This window comes from Rattus rattus, chromosome 12, assembly GCF_011064425.1.
Source record: "Rattus rattus isolate New Zealand chromosome 12, Rrattus_CSIRO_v1, whole genome shotgun sequence".
Taxonomy (NCBI): Eukaryota; Metazoa; Chordata; class Mammalia; order Rodentia; family Muridae; genus Rattus; species Rattus rattus.
Window position 1 is genome coordinate 5,479,586 of NC_046165.1, and position 10,342 is coordinate 5,489,927.

Consider the following 10,342-nt stretch of genomic DNA (forward strand, 5'->3'; position numbering starts at 1 on the left):
GCTTCCCAGGATGTTCCCTTCTACTTTCATGTTTCATGTTCCCTCATTCACATGTGCATATTTCATATATATATATATGTATATATGAATATATATATTCATATATATATATATATATATATATAGTCTTGTACGCACACATAATCTTTTTAATTCTAGATTCCACATGAACATGCAACATTTTTCTTCCTGAGTCTAGGTTATTTTGCATAGCATGGTATTCTATTCTTCAACCCATTTTCCTGCAAATGGCGCACCATTTAACTCTTCATGACTGAACAAAACCTCACTGTCTGTGACGCATTTTCTTTATCCATTTATACACTTAGCATTTTGTTTTATAATGATGTGAGTAATGTCCTAGGTCCTGTCCAAATACTTCCCAAAATTAACTGACCGTCAATGACTGCTAATGAAATAGAAACCATCACTAGCCAGAGTCTCTTGCTCAACAGCACAGCAGGCAGGCGAGGCAGGAACTCACCCACAGGAAGCCTGACTCCCTTATCTTTGGAGACTCTCCCAACAACAACAACAACTGAATCCCAGTGTTCCGTGACTAGCAGTCATCAGGACCCCTCATTTATCCTACGTGTGGAAAGAAGGCATGGCTTTCTTCCAATGATCCTAGGGAACGAAAGAGCAAACTAAACGGAGCCTGGAACACGGGTTTCCTTTTATTTATTTTTTAAGATTTAATTTATTTATTTTATGTATGTGAGTACACTGTTGTTGTCTTCAGACACACCAGAAGAGGTCATCAGATCCCATTACAGATGGTTGTGAGCCACCACATGGTTGCTGGGATTTGAACTCAGGACCTCTGGAAGAGCAGTCAGAGCTCTTAACCACTGAGCCATCCCTCTAGCCCGGAACACAGGTTTCCTAACACTTGATCTACTATGCTCTCACCTCTGCAACAAGACTGGTTAGGAAGGCCAGTGGGCAGATGGACTACAGCACGTGTAAGTCATCAGAAAAGACCCCGAATCAGGCCACTGGCAACAGAAGAGAAACACTCAGATTTCTGTTGGTAGTACTGTCATCTTCCTGGTTTGAGAGGTGTTTGGGAGTTTACACAAGGCTACCTTATTACTTAGAGGCAGCCTTCCCCACCTCCCCTTACCTCCATGGTCCACCTCTGTTTATGCATTGTGGCAGAGGAATCGAAAGAAAGAGCTTCACACATGAATGCCATCTCACTGGCACAGAAATGCAACTCTGGCCCCCCAAGCACTAGGATGTGCAGGCTCCACCTCCAATTTCAGGTGTTTCTCAGGGACTCAAGAATTACTTTTGTTTTTGCTGTATTATACCTGTGGGCATAGACTCATGTCTGCCTTTGCAGAATAAAAAATTCCTTCAAAGGAAGCTCCATGTTGGAAAAGGTGCACCCAAGCTGAAGGATTCTGTACACACACACACACACACACACACACACACACACACACACACACACACGATCATCAGGCCAAGATGAAGGATTCTGTGTACATGCACACACACACACACACACACAATCATCACGCTAATCTGAAGGATTCTGTGTACAAACACACACACACACACAATCATCAGGCCAAGATGAGGATTCTGTGTACACACGCGCGCACACACACACACACACACACAATCATCAGGCTAAGCTGAAGGATTCTGTGTACACACACACACAGACACACACATGATCATCAGGCCAAGCTGAAGGATTCTGTGTACATGCACACACACACACACACACACACACACACACACACACACACACACACACACACACAATCATCAGGCTAAGCTGAAGGATTCTGTGTACACACACACACAGACACACACATGATCATCAGGCCAAGCTGAAGGATTCTGTACACACACACACACACACACACACACACACACACACACACACACACACGATCATCAGGCAGGCTTTGACGAATCCAATTCCTTTGTCTTTAAAAGAAAGTACAAGGCTGGGGATGTGCCTCAGTTGGTAGAGGGCTTACCTGGTATGCATGAAGCCTGGGCTTCTCCCTAGCATTACATAAACCAGATGTAGCCTGGGCTACATGAAACCCTATGCCGAGGGAAAAGCAGAGGGAGTAAGGTGGGCTAAATAGAATTGTTTTGAAGTGGTGTCGGGGGTTAGTGAGTTCTACCACCTGAGGGCCCAGCCAGAGGGCATCATCTGTGAGGCAGAGTGAGCTCTCAGCAGGCCCGGGCTCGGACTTCCTGGGCTCTAGAACTGCAGCACATTTCAGTATTATCAGCTACTTAGTCTGCAGGACGTTGCAGCAGTCCAGTTGGAGGAGACAGCCATTGGGGGAAACAGTCATCAGTCTCTGCTTAACCTTCACGGATTCCTTCAGCTCTCAGAAGCAGAGACCCAAATCCTGCCGTAAGTCCACTGAAGCCAAGGGAACAAGGCTGCCTCTAAATATGAGCCTTCCTGTGTGAGTCCTTCTACCTCAGGGCCAGCTGCTGCTCACTTCTGTGTTGCCCAACAGCCATTTTTTAAAAATGAACATTTGTAAATGGTTGGGGAAAAATCAGAAGAAAAATCTTTTGTGGCATATGAATATTACATGAATTCTGTGAAATTCAAATGTTGGGAACCCAGCTATACTCAGCATAGACTGCGTCTGGACTACAACAGGACAGAGATGGCATGGGCTGTGCAACCTTAACTATTTACCATGTGCCCCTTTCTGTAAAAAGTTTGCCCTTGCTACAACGGTGTCCCCAGAGTCCAAACTGTGGGCAAGAAAGACACCACAAACTCCCACATACAGGACCAAATGCCCTCTGGGGAGGGCTGAATCAGAACCTTCTTTTGGCTTGTTACTGCCTGTGACATTTCCTGGCTTCTTACTGAGTGGCAGTCACTCCCATGACATGTGGCAAACAGGTTTTTAAAACATCTGCACATTTGAGAGTTCTAGATGATCACATCTAAAGGGCCAGAGGTCCCATTAATATCTGTGCTTACTGGCCATGGTGCCTTTCCTTCAGGTAACAAAGGTCGGCTTGAGGCTCCTTGGTTTAGTTTAGTACTGGGAAAAAAGAAAAGAAAAGAAGAGAAAAGAAAAGAAAAGAAAAGAAAACGAAATCTCCAGTGGGATTGTGGAGATGGCTCTGCTTGCTATGCAACCATGAGGACCTGAGTTTGAATTCCCAGCACCCATGTAAAAATGTTGGGCATGGCAGTGTATGACTATAACCCTAGTACTCTGTGACTCTGTGTGCATGTGCATGTATGTGTGTATGTATGTACTGGGGTGGGGGTGGCACAAAAGGCAGATCCCAGGAACTTATTGGCTGGCTTCAGTGAGCAACTCTGTCTCAAGGGATAGGCAGACAGCAATAAAAGAAGATGCCCAAAATGGCCTCTGGCTTCTGTTTGCGTAAGAATTCATATGCATGTGCCATGCATACATACACATCACACATGCAAATGATGGTGGTGATGATAATGAGGATGATAATACTTCTGCCACAGACTGAGGGGCTTAAACAGAAATTTATTCTTCACAGTTCTGAATGCCAAGACATCAGTCCCTGACAAGGACATGTGACTCTATGTTCTGCCACTGTCTGCGTCTAACACACAACTAGTCTTCATTAAATGTTTTGAAGGAGGCAAAAAAAAGTTATGAAGGCCCCACAATCCAAATCCATACCACTCTTGAGATTGGGCTTCTTCATATACACTTTGAGAAAGAAAATAAATATTCACTCAGTCTATAGCACAGTTACTTTATGAAAAGAGCTAGACTAGACGTGGCACGGTAGAGACCCCCTACAACAAGGAGTGTGTGAGAGGCAGGGGGAGACAGAAAGCTACGATCTTAGGAACTTGAACAGGTAGTTATGCCTACCTTTAAGGAACTGACGCCCTGGGAAACCCTAACAAGTCTGTGAAAAGCCAAGTTCCCACATCTTAGGATTTAAATAATGCTTCAAGAGCCTACACAGATACCTGAATGCAGAACAGCTTAGCAGAGCCATTCAGCAAGGAAGACTGGCTTACCACATCTACTCTGTGCCGAGCGCACTATGATTACCCACACTAACAAATGTTTGTCATTAAGCTAAGAGCCGTTCCACACGAGGGAATGGGCACTTCTCCCACAGAATGGGGCCCGAAGTAGGGATGCGTAGTTGTTCAGTTACGTGTGATTCGGAAACCAACATGCAACACACACACACACACACACACACACACACGTCCACGTGAGCACCAAATGCTTACAAGAAAGGGAGAGCAGGGAGGGGGATTCATTTGTGACCAGTCTGATGGTGTATCTTGCTCCAAGGACTGCAGAGTTCAGCTGGAGCGGGGTGGTCCACATTCAGTCACATGCTTTCTTATCTTAAATACCAGTTTAACCCTAGAAAGATCTTTATGCCTCTGGTCCCAGGAAAGTTGGAAAAGAAGCCTCTTGCACCCTGATTACACTACGCAGGAAGCACCTGCCTCTTCCAGGCCTCTGAAGCAGCTTCTACTTAAAGCTACAGTACCTCTGGCTAGCAGAACTAGACGGGACAAGGTTCTAGTACTCGCTGCACTTCAAGGACCGAGGGAAGGTGGAAGCCACTACACTTTACCTAAGCCAGAACAAGACAGAACCAACCCAAAGTCTGGAGAGAGATTTGCCAAAACAGATAACGGGGCTTGGATACGCCCTGTTCCCAGAGACTCTGCTTACAGATGATCTGAGTCTAGTCTTCTGATCTCAGGCAGATCCTAGCCCCTTTCTGGGCCTCTTGTCCCTCATCTGTAAAATAGGGCTCTGGACCAGATCCCTGACGTCAAGAATAGAGGAGTTTACCAAGAAATTCCAGTCTCAGTTTTCATTAAGACTTAAGCAGTCAGGCATTTTGAAAAAGCCCAACAAAGCTACAGCTTTTCCCGAGAAGGCTGCAAGATGCTTAAAATAAGAAACACATGATGATATAATAAGCAAATCACCGATTTTCTTCTCTTTTTACTCATCCTTTGCAGAAGAAATGGCGTGTGCAGTTATCGGCAGACTTGAATTGGGGCAGGGGTTAAGTCCTCACCAGAAGACCTCTTTGGTACCCCCTGGCCTTTGTGTTAAATCTTCACGCTCATGGGATTCAGATCACATGAGAAGGAGGATGACTGGGCTTTTCCGGCTTTTCCAATGAAACATTTTTACTCCAGCAGCTCAAAAGGAACTACTGTGCCCTGAAGTTCTCCGTGTGTGTGTGTGTGTGTGTGTGTGTGTGTGTGTGTGTGTGTGTGTGTGTGTGTGTGTGTGTGTGTGTGTGTGTGTGTGTATGTATGTGTGTGTGTGTGAGTGTGTGTGTGTGTGTGTGTGTGTGTGTGTGTGTGTGTGTGTGTGTGGGTGTGTGTGTGTGTGTGTGTGTGTGTGTGTGTGATCAATGTTGGGGGTCTTCCTCAGCCACTCTCCACCTTCCGTTTTGAGATAAGGTCTCTCTCACTGTGCCTGGATCTCACCAGTGACTGGATTGGTCAGCCAGGGAGCTCCAGGGATCCAACTGTTTCTCTCCAGCAGGATTATAGGTATGGTAATACCATGCCCAGCTTTTACTAGGGTGCTGGGAATCAAATTTAGGTCCTCTTAAGCACTTCTTTCCAGTCTCTTAAAGCCACCCTGACTCCGACTCCTACATCTCAGCTACCCTTCTCGTTTAGAAAGCCCTGGCTTTTTCCATTCCTACCATTTCTGTCAGGCCAACACTCCAATTTTACATATGAAACTGTTTTGCATGAGGGCCGGAGAGATGGTTCAGTGGTTAAGAGCACTGGCTGCACTTGCAGAGGACCAGGGTTCAGTTCCCAGCAACCACCTGGTGCTTCTTCCCAACCGTCTGTAACTCTGCTTCCAGGAGATCTGATTAAGTCTTCTGGTTTCCACGGGAACAGCACACACACGACACACTTCCATAAATGTAGGTATAAAATAAAAATAAGTTTTTTTAAAAAGTTCTGCATGAATATTCATGAAGCCTGTGAAATTCTGAATGAAAATCAGGTGAGCCAGTAACCCATGTGACCGTGTCTCCCTTCCCCTCTTAAAAAGGCAAAACAAAACAGTATCAGGGGCCAGAGAGATGGCTAATACCTAAAGAACACTTGCCTTTACAAAGGACCCAGGTTCAGTTCCCACCCACACCACAGCTCACAACTGCACATAACTCCAGGTTTCAGGTATCCTCTCTGGCCCGTGCAGGAACCAGGACATATACATACACTCATATATATAAAATAAAAAAAAGTTTAAATCTGAACCGGGGTGGTGGCATGCACCCTTAATCTGAGCTCTCAGGGGACAGAGGTACTTAAGCTGCCAGTTTAAGGCTGGTCAGAGCTACAAAAGGATGCGTTGAAAAGCACAACCAACCCTGGTACAGCTATGACTCGGCCTAAGGTGAGAAGCCTTGCAGAACCAGAGTTAGAAGCCCAAGGGTATCCATCCCCTTCCATAATCCTATCCTATCAGAGATATCTACCACCCTGAAACCAGAGCTTGTCACTGTGACATAGCTTCCCAACTGCCTGCAGGGCACAGCACAGATCCAGGTGTATGGATGTCACTCCAGACAAACTTCTTAGTCCTCACCTAAACGGTATCATCCTGGAACTAATTTCTTGCTCAGTTTTACATTTGTGACAAGCATACAGATTGACACACGCAGTTCAGTTCTGATTTCCTGTTTACTAACCATACCATTCCGCTATAGGACTGCAATGACTGTTGTAGTAGTACCCAATTCATATTTAATTCAACAGACTATACAATATATTTGGCCAAAGACAGTGCCTGATATTTTAAATGTCTGCCAGGTAGTGCTTACAATGTACCAGCCATTTTCCATAATGTTTTCTAGAGCCCTGGCAGCCATCCAAGAACGTTTTCTATTCTCACTGCCATTCAAGGAGGAAGGTAAAGTTCACATTAGACCAAAGCAGGAACTAGACAGAGAAGTGATAAAATGTGTCCAATACACATGATCCATGACTCAGGCTGCAAGTTCAAATCCATCCAAGTCCAAAGCCATACTCATTAAACACTGTAACTCCTCTTAGGCAGATACTGCCATTGTTTAGATGTTTTAAAAATGAAAGAACTGGTAGGGAGAGAGTTCTAAAGTTATCTGAGAAAATCTGAAACAGGAAGCTCAGTTTTCTTTTTTAACAAGCAATTCCACCGGAAATTCACCACTGTCCACATGTACACAGAGGACAAGCATCTGCTTCTGACAAAACTCCCTGTGGACACTCTGGGAGCCAGTCCCAAGTTTACACAGACACTGAGTTACCTCAAATTGAACTGCAGGCCTGCTTGGCTTCCTTTAAAGAAACATTTTATGCATCTGCTCAGAGAGCAGGCGGAGAGAGGGGCCCAAACCACCACGTCTCTCCGTCTCCCCCTCCCCGACCCCATTCAGACTCTGCTGAGTCGACAAAGCTCCAAGAAATGGCTTGAGGGAATGGCCCCAGCTGCTGCACATTGTGCAGATCTCAGGAACAGTTGCATGCTCACAAGGCCACGCTGCTCTCTACTTGGCTAGCTCTGAGAGGTCTGATGCTTCAAGCCCAGCCCTGTTGCTCTGGAGAAAACCCAGCTTGCAATACGGAAGAGAAGCCAGAAAAAGAGAGGGTGGAGACTCAGGGAACCAAGCAGGGAGCAAGGCCCAGAGTGAGAGGCAGCCCAGCTCTAGGCCAGGGCCCAGACCCTTGGGTGCTCCAAACACGACAATTCCTAGGAGATGTCAAGGTCCAGGCCTTTAGAACTCCCAGCAACCGGGAAATGCTGTCTCAGGGCTGGTGACAACTGCCAAGTCTCTAAGACTCAGTCTCTCTGGGGAAGCCTAAGGAAGCCTCCCATAAGCTGAAGCAACCCCTCCCATCTTTCCCAAGAAGCAAGAAAACAGCCAGAATGGGTACTGCTGGAGCATCCCTGACCTCTCTAGAGGGGAGCCGTGGTAAATTATTTCCAGGGGCCCTGCTATCACTTGCCTCTGGCTATAGCACTAAAAGGGCCACATTTACTAAACACTTTAGAGTGTTAACCACTTAATCCCAATACCCTTATATTATTGTTGTCCCCACTTCACAGTGCGGGTAGCTGAAGCACAGAGGGGTCAGTCAAAGGGCATATCCAAGGTCACAGAAGGAGTTAAAAAGTCAGGGATGGAGGGTGGAAGCCTGCAACTGTGGGAGGGACTCTCAGAGCATCTAAGAGATGGTGAGCATGGACGCGAGAGCGATCCAAGGAAAGGTGCACTGGGAGGCAATGGGTCAAAGTGTCAAAGATTAGCCTAGTAACTCCCAAACCTGCCTCAGCCTCATAGTCCAAGCACAGGTAAAGGGCAAAAGATAAGAATGAGGAAGGAATCAGAGTTGACAGTGGCGAAAAGAGGCTTGGGCAGGATAAGAGGAGGCCTTTGGGGCAAGGAAGGAAGGTAGAGGGGAAAATCTGCAGGCAGGATACGAGTGGGCACCGGGGCGCGATCGTCCTACCTTGAGCACCGTGACCGCACCAGCGCTGTGCACCTGGAAGTGCGTGGGCGGGTCGGCTCCTGGCTCCGCAGCCTCATCGCGGCCCTGGTAGCTGAAGCAGGCGTCGGCGATGTCTAGGTGGCCGAGCGGTAGAGCGTCCTGCGGGCTCTTGAAGTAGTAGAGGTAGCAGCGGCGCGAGTCAAACACGAACCAGCGGCTGCGGTAGCCGCGCAGCGGGCCCTTACCCGAGAGCTTCTGCAAGTAGCCGCACAGCCGCGAGGGCTCCCGTCCCGCCACCGCTCCAGCCTCCGAGCCTGTTCCCGGCACCACTCCCTCTCCACCACTGCAGCTCTCCTCCGCGCCAGCCCCGGCCCCTGGCATGGCCGGCCGCCGGCGCCTGCGCCCGCGTTCGCGCCCCTGCGCCTCCGGGCCGCCGCCGCAGCGCCCACCTCCCCGCGCCGCGCCCTCCGCAGGGCCGTATCGCGCTGAGCAGCCTGGGACTTGTAGTCCCGCCCCCGCCGCGCCCCCACAGCGTGGGAAGCCTGGATTTCTTAATGATCCAGGCTTGCTCCAACTGGCCTCTACTATTTTTTGGGGGGGGGGGGGGGGGGGGGGTGGGGGGGGGGGGGTGTGGGGGGCGTTCAAGCTCCGCCCTAGCCCGGGAAGCTACGTTTTGTTTTTTTATGCGGGCGGGGATTCCACGAAAGGGTTTCTCAAAAACTATGGAAAGTCCACTTAACACTGCCCTGAACTCCGAATAAGCTTTGATTTTAAAAATCTATGTCCAGCCAGTCATAGGCTGATACTACGAAAATGAGAGCGGCAGTTGCCTGGTACAGAACGGGTGGGTGTTCGGTAAATATTTGTTGAGTTTGTGGATGGAAGCCAAAGTATTTACTGCCTCTCTGCATCCTGGTTTGTTCATTGAATGAAAACAAATATTTATGGAAGGCGTTCTGTGTAGGATTCAATCACTGGAGACTTGGCAGTGACTTTCTGGCCTCATGGAGAATATACTCGAATAAAGAGGAACAATAATGCACACATTTTAAAAGGCAAAGAAACAAAACAGTTGTTTGCTGCACAGATGCTCTTATGACCTGCAAAGAAGGATTTGCTGCTTAAAATATTACCACTGTACTGTTAGTATTTTGTCATCTTGACCCAAGCTACAGTCCTTTGGAAAGAAGGAATTTTAATTGGAAAAAAAAAAAATGCCTCCATAGGATTGGCCTGTAGGCAAGTCTACCGGACATTTTCTTGATTGATGATTGGTGTGGGAGGGTCCGGCCCACTGTGGGCGGTGCCACCCCTGGGCAGTTGGTGCTGGATGAAGAAAGCAAACAGGCTTGGGCAACTGAAGGGAAAGTCATGAAAGACCAACTGTGAGGAGCCCGTCCTCCATGGTTCCTGCTTCCAGGTTCCTGACTCGAGTTTCTGCCCTGACTTCCCTCAGAGATGTACTATAATTTGTAAAGTGAAAAAACAAACAAACAAACAAACAAATCCCAACAACAACAACAACAACAACAACACAACAACAACAAAGCCTTTTCTTCCTAAAATGCTTTTGGTCATGGCTCTTTATCACAGCAATAGAACCCTAACTAAGATATCACTTACCAGTGATTACGTGAGGGTGTTGGAAGTGTAGGATTGAGACGATTTCCGCGTAGCCTAGGCTGGTATTGAGCCTTGGCTAGCTTCCTGTCTCCACCTCCAAAGTGCTAGGATTACAGGAATGTGCTAGCCCCACCCAGCTTCCCGGTATTTCCTGTATTAATTTATTGGAATCCCCAGAACAACCTCACAAGATGTTTCTCAGTGCTTTAAAAAAAACAAACAGAACAAAGT

General features: G+C 47.5%; 1 protein-coding gene across 1 annotated transcript in view; it reads right to left on the bottom strand.

Moving 5' to 3' along the window:
- The window catches only part of Tbc1d2b (TBC1 domain family member 2B), a 69,014-nt gene extending 60,072 nt beyond the window's left edge, over window positions 1–8,942 (bottom strand). The window contains exon 1 of the mRNA XM_032917194.1: window positions 8,510–8,942. Coding sequence (XP_032773085.1) covers window positions 8,510–8,869 — 360 coding nt within the window. The 5' untranslated portion in view covers window positions 8,870–8,942. The remainder of the gene's footprint in view (window positions 1–8,509) is intronic.
- Between the last annotated feature and the right edge of the window lie 1,400 nt (window positions 8,943–10,342).